The sequence below is a fragment of the Lissotriton helveticus genome, chromosome 7 (genome assembly GCF_964261635.1).
Source record: "Lissotriton helveticus chromosome 7, aLisHel1.1, whole genome shotgun sequence".
Taxonomy (NCBI): domain Eukaryota; kingdom Metazoa; phylum Chordata; class Amphibia; order Caudata; family Salamandridae; genus Lissotriton; species Lissotriton helveticus.
In genome coordinates, this window is record NC_136068.1 from 760,186,962 (window position 1) to 760,201,606 (window position 14,645).

Genomic DNA, 14,645 nt, shown 5'->3' on the forward strand with positions numbered 1-14,645 from the left:
CAGGACCTGACCCACCCTGGGGGAACATCATGTACCGGCGGCGAGGCTCCATGCGCTTCGCCCTCGGTGCTTCAAGAGGTCAAAGGTTGCCTACCTTCTGAGGGGCGTATCTTTGGCCCCCAGGGGTCTGATTTTCACGATTTTAGCCTCTTCTTGCTCCTGGTCACCTTCAGTAGGGAGATGTCTTCACTGGCTCCCTGCGCCAGCCTTTCGCCTGGCTCTCCTCCTGGGCCTCTCTTCTCCCTGCGCAGAGGCCCCTGCTTCTGCGCACTCGTCCTGGTCTCTTCTCCTGGTGCTGTTCAAGATCCTGGGACAGTCAGGGGGTTGCTCCTTCGAACTTCCCATTGCGCCAGGCTCCAGCACCTTCTGCCTCTACAGACCACACCCCAGAGAGAGCTTCCCTTCCTGTGCAAACACTTTTTAAAGTTTGGGGAGGGGGCTGGCAGGAAGTCTCTGATGGCCCTATCACGCAGCGACACATCGCTTCCCTGCCCCGGCTCCCTCCTTCCTGCCCAGGCTTCTGGGTTGGTTCAACATGGTGTCGTCCAGGGTCTCTGACCACATGGTCTCTGAAAAAGCCCCTTCCCCCCTGTGCTGCCTTCTCCCTGGTGCAGCCTGGTGCCTGGCACCCAGTGATAGCTGCTGATGGATGAGCCTGTATCTCCACCCATCTTCTCTTCCTTGGAGAGGAGGCCTTAGCGTGTGGAAGAAAGATTATCAATCCAGCCTGCTGAGGTCAGCCCTCAGCCAGGCCTGGTTATGGCTGACTCAGAGAAATATGACATTTCTGGATGACCCAAAAGTAGTAGAAATAGGACTTTGGACTCTGCAGAGTACTTCTTCTCACACCCGTTACAGTGGACTTTATTGCGTGTCTGGAATCTGTAGGCCTTAGGAAAGTTAATCTAGCCCATGGTTCCTCATCCCCATAGGGGAATAATGAAGTGAAAAACAGTAAAACACACTAACTTTCCCTGGCATGTTTCTTCCCAGTGTATAAAGCCTATTCCATGTCACAACTCCATTCTGCATAAGTCCTGCCACACCAGTCTATCTGCACCTGCTCTTTGGCTGCGCACGCTAGGAATCCCCCCTCCGCAGCCCCTACACGTGTGCACACGCATGTACACGTGTCTGCATATAAACAGCCCGGTGTGCCTTACTCCAACTGCTGCGCAGTGGCCTGGTCAAGCCAGGTGGACACCAGTAAAATCCCCACGTAGTCTCTTTCATCCTGAGTTCATTGTGGGTGAGTCCCAACTTATGAGGCTTCCCCACAGTAAAAGCTCAACATTTAGGTGCTCAAAAAGCGACAAATCTGGGCAGCCATAGTGTCAGAACCACCTTCTAACACCCTAGCTAAAATGTGAGTATTAATAACCCATGCAGAGTGGGTGGAACTGACAATACTGCCTCTGACAACTACATCTGACGTCATTAGGTTGACAGAATAGGGATCTTTAGTCCTGATGAAGGCTGTCAACCCTTGAGGGCAGTAAATTTACAGTAGAACCATGTTGACGATATATAGATTGAAGGGTAATAATGACCCTTTGGCATCTTAAATTTATTTTTAATCATACCATAAGGAACCTAAGAATAACTCAAATGAGTTGGGCAACACTTCCAGGCAGTTTAAATTTTGCATCTGATCCCAACGTTCATCCAAGCTTCTAGTCCCTCTCCATCACGTACACCCAGGGGTGCATGAGGTGTTGTAACTGCCCAATGATGGAGCATATCATGGTAAGTGGGTGAGAGCATTTATCTAAAAAAAAGAATGAGGGATCTTAATAGGAGTTGTTAACCTTATTGTGTTTTGTGACTATAACACCATTGTTAACCATTTATATACTAGTTAATTATTACTACCCACAGAAACCCTTTTTAGCAGCCTTTGAAAAACAGGTTGAGGAAAAGGCAGGGAGGTTCCAAACCTGTGCTTTGCAGTTTATATGCAGCTGCTAAACACGGATTCATAACTCACTGATCTATATTACAAGGATTGTCACTTCTCATCTCCAAATAACACAAGGATGTTTGCAACAAAACCAGTAACCAAGGGGCATATTTGCAACAGGCAGCGATAATTATCGCTGACCTTGTATGCCACATTATTTTCTATCGCTGGAATATTTCACCAGGCTAGAGTTATATTAACAACATTTAGCGCCATGGCGATGAATATTCCAGCGATAGCGCCCTTTTCCATGAAACAACGCTGTTTTTTCAGCGATGTTCAATGTAAAACAGCGATATGCTTGATAATACGACCCTGTGGTCGTATTACATGAATTCACCTCCCTTGTTAGGTATGCCTTAGTCAGGAATTTAACAGATGTTAAATTCCTGCGTTAAGGCATACTTAGTGCGATTAAAATAATCGCTTCCCCGCGCTGTAAATATCGCGAAGCTGCCTTCGCGCTATTTACCCATGTTCTTTCCACAGACACGCCTACTTTGCATCTCATTAACGATGCAAAGTTAGGCGTGCTGGAAACGGGAGCAAAATCATCAAAACACGCGATTGCGTGTCTTTGCTGATAAGGCAAAAACGGCCGCAAAAGCGGCGATAATTTTATATCACCGCCTTGTTAATATTCCCCCAAGAGAGTTATTTTCATTAATTACAAATGTGTGTATATTCTGTGTTTGCAGCAGGGATATTAACCCTCTTGAATAGACTAGACACTGATCCCACCCGCTAGTACCTTAACCTCCAGATTATCCTTATCACTGTACACTGCACCTTGCTGAGTACCAGTGTCTACTATGTGAGAGAAGGTGTGCGGGTGCCCGAAATCCTGGCCTGGAACCGGCGACTGGTGCAATTAAATGTCAGTGCACTGAATACCAAAGCTGGTAGTCTTTAATCCACTACCACGCACACCCTGCCCCTTTTTGTCTCCCTTGCAGGTTCCTGCTATCATTTTGTGATGGTTTTGCAGTCTTTCTCTTCCTCAATCTTTCCGATCTGTGTGTTTTTCTCTTGCTTGCACTCTGTAAATATCTAATATGGAAAAATAAGTGCGTGTCCCCATAAATAAGTGCTGGTCCCCAAAAATAAGTACCGGTCCCCAAAGAAAAGTTTCTTGTTGATTCTGGCGAACAGAGCATTGCTATAGTCCAGTCTGTTGCTGATGGGTGCATGCATGACAGTTTTTCTGGATTCAGTGCGATCCATCTGAAGGTCTTTCGAAGCATGCAGAGGGTTTTGAAGCAGGTTGAGGAGACGGCATTGATCTAGTGGTTTCTTGTGAGCAAAGAGTCTAGTATGATGCTGAGGTTTTGTGCATGGTCTGTCTGGGTATGGGGATTTCCGAGGGTCGAGGGCCACCAGGAGTTGTTCCATGTGGAGGGAGTGGAGACACGAAGGGATGACAGACGTAGCCAAGTGGATGATGAACAGCCGCCTGAAACTGAACTCGGACAAGACGGAAGTCCTCATCCTGGGATCCGCACCCTCCGCCTGGGACGACTCCTGGTGGCCCCCGCCCTGGGCAGCGCTCCCAAACCAACAGACCACGCACGCAACCTGGGCTTCATCCTGGACTCCTCCCTCTCCATGGCCAGACAAATCAACGCCGTCTCCTCGTCATGCTTCAACATCCTGCGCATGCTACGTAAGATCTTCCGGTGGATCCCCACCGAGACCAGGAAGACGGTCACCCAGGCCCTTGTCACCAGCCGTCTGGACTACGGCAACTCCCTCTACGCCGGTACCACCGCCAAACTCCAGAAGAGACTCCAGCGGATCCAGAACGCCTCAGCACGACTCATCCTGGACATCCCCCGTCGCAGCCACATCTCCGGACACCTGAGAGACCTGCACTGGCTCCCGATCAACAAGAGAATCACCTTCCGCCTCCTCACCCACGCACACAAAGCCCTACATAACCAAGGCCCAGGATACCTCAACAGCCGCCTCAACTTCTACGCTCCCACACGCCAGCTTCGATCGACCAGCCACGCCCTCGCCAGCGTCCCCCGCTTCTGAAGAGCCACCAAAGGGGGAAGGTCCTTCTCCTACCTGGCCGCCAAGACTTGGAACTCCCTCCCGACTCACCCCCGCCTGACCCAGGACCATCTCGCCTTCAGGAAGCAGCTCAAGACCTGGCTGTTCGAGCAGTAGCGGACCCCCCCCTCCCCTAGCGCCTTGAGACCCTCCGGGTGAGTAGTGCGCTATATAAATGCTTTGATTGATTGATTGATTGATTGACAAGGATGTGGACTTCTGTCTTTTCTGAGTTGAGTTTCAGGCTGCTGTTCTTCATCCTGGTGGAGAAATGGTTTTCGTATCTTATCGGAAGCTGTGTCTGGTGATGGTGGGTTCTTTGGTGAGTGAGAAGATCAGCTGGGTGTTGTCAGCATAGAGACGATGTTGAGCCCGTGGTACCTGATGATGATTGCAAGGTGGGCCATGTAGACGTTGAAGAGGGCGAAGCTGAGGGAAGAGCCCTGGGGTCCACAGTTGGTCTCTCTCAGTTCCGAGAGGTAGGGAAGGAGTCTGACCTGTTGGGTTCTGCCGGGGAGGAAGGAGCGAATCCAGTCGAGAGCCTTGCCTCGGATGCCGGCGTTGTGAAGTCTAGTGGCTAGAGTGTGGTGGGAAACCGTGTCCAATGCAGCCAAGAGGTCCAGGAGGATGAGGACTGCTGTTGCGCCCTGGCCGAGGAGGTAGCGGATGTCGTCGGTGGCAGCAAGTAGAACGGTTTTGGTGCTATGATTTCTTCGGAATACAAATTGGGAGATGTCCAGAACTTTGTTAGTTTTGATTAAGTTTGCTAGCTGGGTGTTAAAGGCCTTTTCGATTACCTTGGCTGCGAAGGGAAGCATGGAAATGAGCTTGAAACCCAGTCTGTCTGTGACTTAGTGAGTCAGAGCTGATTTACTATAACACGTGTTTTTGTTGCAAATTTCTTTGAGGGGCAGAGTTTTTAAAAAACAAATGCATTAGTTGACTTTCAGTCTCCACTTGTCATGACTGCCCTCTTTTATCTACTACCCCTTGACTTCCTATTTATGGGATCCCAGAGTAAATGTTTTGCATTTCCGGCAGTGACTGATGGTGCTTTAATTTAAGGGTATATCACATTACATTTTCCTATTATGGAGAACCTTTATATGTTTTCCCTCACAACCTTTCCTTCATTTGTATTTTTAGAGTAGATCTTTTAAAACTGAAAACCCACTTCTCAGCACTCATGATCATGTACATCCTTCCTCTTCCTTGTTTCCCTCCTCATTTTCCCATGTCATAGAGTCTCCGCGAAGAGACTGATTCCGTGGTCTAGAATTATAGACCTGTCAACTTTAGCTATCTTTCACCATGTGATCTGAGAGAGAGATAAGAGGGAGGGGACATGGGGAGTGTGGCTTTGGTTGACCTGCTCTGCCGAGGCAGTCCTTACCGGACCCTATCTCCCTCCTTCACCTCTCACATAGGAAAATATGACCCGAGCGCCCATTTCAGTAGGAGTTTCTAACTGGTTCCCTCTTTGTAGAGTATTACCATGTGAGCGCGAACTTGTTGCATGAAACGCTCTCCTGCTCACTGTGCGATAGATAGTGCCTCTTCACTGGGTCGCCATGTGATGAGGTATGAAACTCTGTGTCACACGGCAGCACCCTGGGAGCTGAGAGGCTTGATTATCGTTGTGCCCACATTACTTGGAAATGCAGACAAACACGAGCGGCATGTAATGTTTAGGTAATTTTTTTGTTGTTGTACAAACATGATGTTTGTTTCTCTTATTTGTTGTATTGTTTTCATAATTATTTCTCTGTAAAAGTTTTGGCTTGGTTTCCTAGCTAGGAGCCAATGTTGACGCTTCTCATGCTGGTTGGGGAACAGTCCTTTTACAAAAATTGCTACAATATTTTCCCTTTTTCCAGTTCTGAGGGAAATGGTTACTAGAGTTGTGCTGTAAAAAGCTTGATTATCCATTCTGTCCTTCTGTCCAAAGGGCAGGGGTGCTTTGTTTTACTGTTGCTTTAGAAGTGATGGATCTACTCTGCATGGTTTGTGTATACCAGCATAATAACAAATTCCAATCCCTTGTTTCCAACAGGAGCAGAGATTCTTGGCAAGTCAGTTCGCATTATATTCTCAACCTTAGGAGTCTGCCTATTTTATGCATTGGGCTACATGTTGCTGCCACTATTTGCTTTCTTCATCAGAGACTGGCGAATGCTTCTTCTGGCACTCACTGCTCCTGGGCTTTTGTGCATTCCATTGTGGTGGTGAGTTCCCGGACGCTTCCATCTTACGTTTTTATTTTTTTGAAAAGGCTGATGGCAATGTAACACATTAAACAACCGGCACTCACTCTGTTTAATGTGCATGTATGCATGCCCACGAAACCACACCCGCTTTGCCTGTGCTTACTTTATTTTTTTAAGTTATTATTTGTAATGCTTCTTGAATTTCTCAGTGCATATCATGTTTTACTTTTAATATTATCTATGTGCGTTGCTAAATGCACATTATTAAATGCGTTAATTTCTTTGCATTTATATACACTGCTGCTTGGCTTCAGGTTAAACCAGGAGTGGAAGCGGAGCTTCATATTAGCCTACATCAGAAGAGAACTTGGTTAAAAAAAATCTGCATCAGCAAAGTACACGTTATTAGAATCTGCAAGATTGTGGAATGCAGTTAATCCCCCCCACAGAAAATAGAAATATATTAAGATCGCAGAGAGGCGAGTGTGCTGTATTTTCATATAATGGAACCTTTGTGTGGAGCCACTACCTGCTGACAGGAAGTCAAATGAAATCCAGAGTGTACTCCAACTACCAAAGTAACTTGTATACTTTATTTGAGTAAACAGTGAATGCGCCGTGATGAAACGAGCAGATGGATAAAACGATTTAGCATGTCCTAGAGAAGCACACCGTTGACCGCATGTTTCTAGTACCTCTTCCTGGCTGCCTAAGAATCTCAACAGCAGGCTGCCAAACCAGGCAGCGAAGGTTCCTTAACCTTCGGAAATAGAGCCTGCTCTGAAAATGATTCATTGGTTTGCCCCCTCACTACTTACAAAACAGAATTCTTGGGGCTGCAGATCCTTGGCTGGTCCAGGTCCCTGGAGTATTTATCAAACGTCCTAAACTCAAACCTGGAAGCAGAAACAAATCACACACAGTTCAAAAAACTACTGAAGCACAAACTGAAACTTCAAAATTGTCTAAAATTAAGACCACACAAAAAAGAAATTGGGATCGAGAAACGTTGGTCTATGTCTAAACCACCATCATCTCTTTCTAATATACTCAGGACACAGAAGAAACTGAAAGGAGGCATGCCTACAGTGCTCCACAAAACACTTAAATAAAGAAACATATAAATAAGGGTAGCACCAGATAACCTTAGTGGTTCAAGAAAAGACTTATTGTCAAATGCCATGTCAGCTCTCCCCTTCACCTCTCCTACCCTTTTTAAAAATAGGGTTATACTAGTTCACCATGCTTAGTAAGTTTTTATTTTTAGAGACACATTATAGCCATGTCTTAAAAACGGGACCATCACCAAGACTAAGGCGTCTCAACTTCTAAGGCTGCCATTTAGTTCTTCGAGTCTGCTTACTTACCGTCAGGTGTTAGTTTACCACTTGCACTGCCAAGAGCAACGTGGAAATTAGTTTGTTTGCCAAATATTAGGATGTGAAGAGGCACGCAGATATATATATATATATATATATATATATATATATATATATATATATATATATATATATCTTAATTCGGTAGCCAATATAGGAGATTTTGACTTGGGTGATGTGGTCGAAGCAGCACTTTTCTGAAATAATTTTTGAGGCTACTTGTTGAACAGTATTCAACAATGTGAGCCGCTATGTTAGAAGCAAAGTGTAGCCTGGCATTTTCATTATTCTTAATATTACAGTGATCTGTATTCATTTACCTGGGTCTTTTGTAGCCATAAATATCTACGATTCTGTGATAGAGAAGTTTGTATTGAGGTCCTTTCACCACATTCTTTATTTGTAGTTCCCGGTGGAGCCTAATGATCCGGTATTGGAGAGGAGATGGTCTTTGAGGGCCACCTAGGCAATGAATGTAAAAGTATACAGACATGTTTCTGTAGATTCACCATGAGATGGATAGGCATCCAGTTTTGAAATGTTGCCAGGTATTCAAATGAGGTGTTTAGTTGTGATTTATCATTGCAGCCGAGCTACAGTATTAGTGGATTGAGACTAATATTGTGTGATTAGTAATGAATAAACCTTAGGATATCGCACATTTCATTGGGTAGATTGGATTCTTCAGTTTAGAGTAGTATTGTAGTTTGAGAGTTTCTTTGTGCTCAAAGCAGCCTTCCTGACCATTGACGAAGCTCTGACTCGTTTTTGCCGAACTTTTTTTATGTTTCCCAAAGGGTGAGGAACTTTTCTATAAATGTTCCGTAAATGGCTCAGTAACCTTTTCAGATATTCTGACCATGGAGCAAGCAGATTATGATTCACTGATATTTTATGCCAGATTAATTAATGCCTGTAAAGTATTTTCGGAAAAATGACTTATTGAGTACATTTTGCATAATTTTGATTCCTGACTGATGCATATTAAACTCTAGTCTAATTTGACATGGACTGGTAAAATTCGAAAAGAATGTCAGCCTACATTTTTACAGTAAACTCAGTTTAGCCAGGGTCCTAATTTAACATAAATAGTTTCTAAGCTGTAGTCAAAAGATAACAACTGTTTTGCAGAAATGACATTAAGTAAGGGAATGATAGAAAAAGCATGTCAATTGTTATAAAGTTGTCAAATGGTGTATTTCATTGTTGCAGTTTTTATGCCTTGGATTCTAGGTGTGAAATAACTGACTCTTGCTTCCTTAGGCACACTCCCAGGTACATTTTCCATGTCTTTTTTTTAATTAACGACGTTAAAGTTGTTTAGTTTTGTCAGATATCGCTGCAGATCAAATGCCCTATCCTATAATAAAATAGCCAAGACTTTTTGATTTTACTTAAATTATATATGTAATGTACTTACTTAAAGGGGCTTTCAGCGAGCTCTCTTCATCCATTGGTCTGTTGTGTCATTCACATTATGCTTTCACCCACTGCAGCAGACCGCAGGGGCCAGTGGGTCAGCCTGCTTCAGCCCTGGATAGCTTTACTTTTAATGGCTGCATTTTGCTCTTTAACAAGGTGCACATCCACACCTAGTTAGTTCCCTGCAATGCCAGTGTTTTTGTTTTTACTTTATTATTGTTTTAGTGTTCGCTTTCTTTTTAGATACACATGTGATAGTAAGACTATTTTATTGTGAGTGCAGGGTACATTCCAGGTTTTTCATTTCCTGACTCCTGCTAATGCTGTTGTAAATTCCATGTGGAGTGTCCTCTATTTATCTGACGGCTGCTATTTCACAGCATACCAGATTGTGTCCATTCTAAACTGTTTTTTATAAAGTTATCCTCTTGTTAGTATGCATGCAATGAAGTGCATTTATAACTGCAGTAGTGTAGTGTAGCTCCTATTTTCCCAATAGGCTCTGCGCATTGGAATAATACCTACAGCAGTAAAGGCCTAGACCAGACGTTAACTAGGTCTACTACTGTCGATACTAGACTTAAGTTTTGGGTTTGCCAGCTAAGCTCAGAGTTCGCTAGAAACTTTCTCGAATGTTCAAGGAAGGAATTAACTCCCCTGATTAGACAAGAAGGGATTTAGTTTCTGACAACCATAGAACATGACAACTTTGCTCTCCCCTAATCAAGAGTCAATCTCAAGAGTCGTGTGAGCACAAGGCAATTATTTTACTCAGTCAGTACGTGCATTCTTAGTCTCATCAGATTGTAGAGAAAAGGAAGAGACGGGCGTGTTCAATAAAAAGGTGTTATTTATTGATCAGTCTCTTTTCTCGTACAAGAGAAATGGATCGATATTATTGCAATACTTATAGTTAAGTAAAGTGCATACATTAAAAGCAATAGTATAAAATAATACTGTAAAAACATTGATATGGTTTCTGAGCCATATGATGTTTGAAATGATTAAAATATATTTACATACACATATACATTTGACTAAACGTACTCAACTGGTGTTTCTAAATACGCCTACCCCGTGTACCTGACCTAAGTCTAATGCGTGGGCGGGAATAGAAAGTTACAGTTTAAGTTAAGTTTGTTTTTGCCAAGTGAATAACTAAAGAATTCTCTGTGAGGGGTTATTCAGTTCTGTACCTGGAAGTTAGGATGAATGAGGAATGGTATCTCTTTCTCTGCTCTCGATATTCCAGGCTGCCTGCGAGGGCTGCCCAGAAACGCCGGTGCTGGGTCTCTCGGCTTGAGATAGCAGCGCGTCTCTCAGCGCGTCAGGAAGGCGGGGCTGCTGCCAGCGGGGTCTGCTTCTGCTCTCGGCTTCGGCAAGTATGGCTGCTCCGTCTTGTCACCACGCGTGTGTTTGCATAGGGCAAGATCGGCAATATTTATACCTTAAAGGTGCCGAGATTGACGTAAGGATGGACATAGAAACGTCAATAAAGATGTCATACGACTTGCTCGTTAGCACATTCTTTACTAAAGTTCTCTGTGAAATCAAAACAATGGCCGCACGGATTATCCAGGTTGTCATAGGTTTGATTTGTTATGAGAACGTCGTATGCCTTATCAGGGGCTGGAGGAATGTCGCTTGTCTAATTAGATCTCAAGCGTTATGACCTAATCAGATAACACGTTCCTGTGCCGTAGTGTGACTGCGTCAGATAACGGTATCTGCATCATGGGGGCTGTTCTTGCCTCATGGGCTGACTGTTAGTTAACTTGATAGTTAGTTTAACCAGAATAGGGTCAGGAATAGGGGGATCGATTCAGAACCTATAGGAATACATGACACCCACTCCACGCTAACTATGGTCATATCTACTAATCTATGCATAGTATAACATAGTACAACATACTATAGAGTATAGTGTATACCTTACCACCCCAAAATACATAAATGCATTTTGAAATTTTCAAATATACTGAAAAGTTGCAGTCATATATACTGTATGCACTTAAGCTATGAATTAAATGCAAAAGTAAACACGCATTTGTATGCATTATTGCTTATTGGTATATGAGAAATACACATGAAATGGCTCTTAATATGGCTATACAGAAAGGAAGGTCGAGACCATTTCATCACATAATAAAATATTTGTGAACATACCAGCGGGCAACTAAAGTTTATAAAGTATCTAAAAATAGAAATCTTAGTTCTCTAGGAATAGTTTCTTACTTTAAGCAGAAGATCAGTGTCCCGAAAATTTAGTAAAAAATAATTTGGGGCTGCTAAAAAATTGTTGTCCGTGAACTGGTGGGAAGAATTGTTCATGTGACTTTATTTTTAAAGTTGAAGGCCGAATTCAGGGAACGCCGTGTGCGAGTTTACTCAAAAGTCTCTATTTCTGTTCAGGAGAGAACATCATATCATTCAGGCTTTCGAAAAAACTGTCAACAGCTTCATGGGAAAGCTCCACTAAGTCGGAAATAGGGGTAACCATGCATTCATGCGCATGATTGTCTCCATTGACATTCTGATTTGCATCACTGACAGAAGGTCGTATCTGTTCGATGCTGCTTTCATCTTGAACTTCACTACTCTTCAATCGTAGTGGTGAAGATTCCAGGAATGCCGTCATCAGGATTGGCAGCCTTTGAGGGCAGCACAAAGCGTGAACCTTGGTAGGAACCAACAGTGTATCTGCATCCACTGGCGCATCCGATTGTAGCGTCAGACAGGTGTCTAACACGCATTCTTCTCCGCATAGCAGACACCTTAGTACAGGTAAAACACACCTTTGCCACATTGGTCGAAATGATAGAAACCAAGTCATGTTCAGGTCTCTAAGCCGGGAGAGTCCCAGGATTTTTGATATCCGGTCCCGGTATCCAATGGCTAGGATCGTATCTTCCATTGTCGCGAGAGTTTGATCTGTGACATGGGTTGCCATAACGAAAAATAAGGACTAAGAATAGGATTCCTGCAATTAGTCCCAGGATCAGGGGAAGTCCGCCAAAAATCGAATGGACGAAATCTGGAAAAATACCCAGTATGGCTTTGAATGGTGTTAATGCCATCGAAAATACTGTCTTAAATACCCCTGAGATCCCATTGGTATCAGAAATATTTAAGATTTCGCTCAGGATTTCCGCGAAATGTACGGGGGAATTAGTTGATAATAATGTATGTATCTCTGCAGTCGTCCTTGCGACTTGTAGATCATACGTTTCTTTTGATGACGTGAGCCTTGTAGGCGTCTGAAGAAGCACTGTTTTCATTCTGCTTAAAGTATCTATTCGAATAGAAGTAATTTTCAAATTGGGCCATGCCCTTGCCTCCCTGTCTGGAAAGGAGCTGGGGAACAAAGAACGTCCACAGCACTTGACCTTCGCCGTTGTAGTGACTAGATAAGGAGTCCCGGGCATAAGACTACAACATCTGCGGTCTACAATAAGAATGTAACTCCCATTATAGAGTCTTTGAAAGAATGGTTCTATTTCAGTTGCAGGTGCGCCTTGCTGGTGACATGAAAGGTTGTATGAATTCCCTTCACAGGCTCCGTGCAAACTAATACCGTTACACAGAAGCGTGCCGCTTAGTGACATAGCACAATTGTTGCCACTAAGGAACACTTTCTGTCCTTTATTACTGACACATGCATGTGAATAGGGCAGGTTCCAAGTTGTTTTAAGGTACCCTTTTCCCAATTTCTCGTACATGCCAGCCTGTATATATTTTTGGCAGTATTGAAACCTGAAGGTTGAGATTGGAATATTTATGATTCCGTGGATTATCCATTCACTGACAGGTCGTTCTGACATTGTCATTGGTAATCTTTCTAGTTTTTCAATGCTCAAGATTGTATAATCAGCACCCTTTTGCGCCATACCGATTTGTCTATCAGTAAGGTTAAAGATTTGGAATAGTGACGTTGTGTTGATTAAACGCCAAGGCACATAGCCTGAACGCAGATTTTGTAATGTCCAGCCAAGCTGTACAATAGAACGCAATTGTGACTGACCATGTTGTAATAACAGTAAGTCTTGCGATAATATATCGATTGCTGAAGACACAATGCTGTCCAATGAAAAAATTCTTGAGGACAGAGTCATTAACCCATTGTCCACTACAGAAAGTGATTTTTCCAAATTAATACGGTCAATTTCCCGTATTCTTTCTGCTGTCTCAATTTGAGTAACCTTCCAGGCCTCATTGTATGCTGCATATACAGAGGCTGCTATGAAATGCTCTTGACGCTGTTTGCGTGGTCCCAGTATGAAATCACGCAAGTCAGCACCATCAGTAAGTAAAGTTAGGTGTTGCTTAATTTCAGGCAGTGTGGAAGTTTGAAGCCATTGAAGGCATAATTTGCCCACACTGTAGGTTGTTATTATCCCTGGGTGATGTCTTTGGGGATATCTTGGGTCTGGCCTGGTCATTTTGAAACCCTGTGTTTTATTCAGGAATCTATCTTGACAGTTATTTGTATCTGTGGGCCAGATCAACCATTGTTTCCAATCAGGATGTGTTCTGTTTTGGTTTAATATATGGTTTACGTCTATCTCTTCATCTGTATCAGAGCTATTGCTAAACATTGTTGGCTTTGGAATAGACGGATTATTTAAATCTTTGATTTTGGCTAAGCCAAGACAGGTGGTTTGTTGAACAGTGTCATTTAAAAATATCATTTGTTCTGGGATCATGCAGGCTCTAAACAAAGCTTCTAAACCCTGTACTTGCCAATCTTTTGTACCCCAAACACTTTTCAAATCAACATTTTTGTCCCAATAATCAAATCCAAAAGTATTCATTTTTTCAAAGAATGAATCTGAATATATCAATTTTGTGTTGGTTATCATGGTTTTCATCCCTGTCTTGTTTGACAATTTAAAATAAAATGTTTCAGCATTACTTGTGTTAAAACCTGAAAAATATGAATATTTGTCATAAACGGTTCTAGAGCTCCCTTTTGGAGGTGTAGCACAATGTTCCCATTGATTATAATTTAAAACATTTCTAGGTTGTGCAGATTTATGCAAAAAATGGTTACCATAATGGTTATAGCAATACATACTATCATAATTTGTAGAACCTTGCAAATAATCATGTTTTGTAAATTTAGCAGACATTACTAAGTCAGACATCATGTTGTTAATGCTTTCGAAGTCCCAATCATCAGCAAATGAGTTTGGTTTTGCAAAGTCACTCAAGGAGATCTTGATTTGGTGTGGATATTTCAGGATCTCGACCGGACCATAAATTTCATAGTCAGTGTTGTCCCAGGCTACCCCACCAGGTATCGGATTGGCTGTGAAGTTGGCTGAAGAAAGTTCTCTTTTCTCGACGTGTGAAGATGTGTGTGGTTTGAGGATCAAGTTGAAGTTCTGACTTGCTGTGTCCATTTTAGCATATTTTCCCTCAATGAAGCGTCCCAAAGTAAATACCATGATGAGCCAAAGTATGAGGATAAATGCACCAAAACCCACCCAAAATTCAATCCATGGAGAAATCAGATATGTTTCTTTCAGTTGTTTCAAAAGTTCCTTCGCTTTGTCTTTAAAGGATTTTGATGATGGCTGTGTCTTTGATTTACTGAAGCCGTCAGAGGAATCATCGAAGTTG

General features: G+C 43.1%; 1 protein-coding gene across 1 annotated transcript in view; it reads left to right on the forward strand.

The window, feature by feature from the left end:
• The window catches only part of LOC144769114 (organic cation/carnitine transporter 2-like), a 739,817-nt gene that overhangs the window by 346,529 nt on the left and 378,643 nt on the right, over positions 1-14,645 (forward strand). Inside the window, exon 4 of the mRNA XM_078653116.1 lies at positions 6,069-6,240. Within this exon, the coding sequence (XP_078509242.1) occupies positions 6,069-6,240 (172 nt within the window). The remainder of the gene's footprint in view (positions 1-6,068; positions 6,241-14,645) is intronic.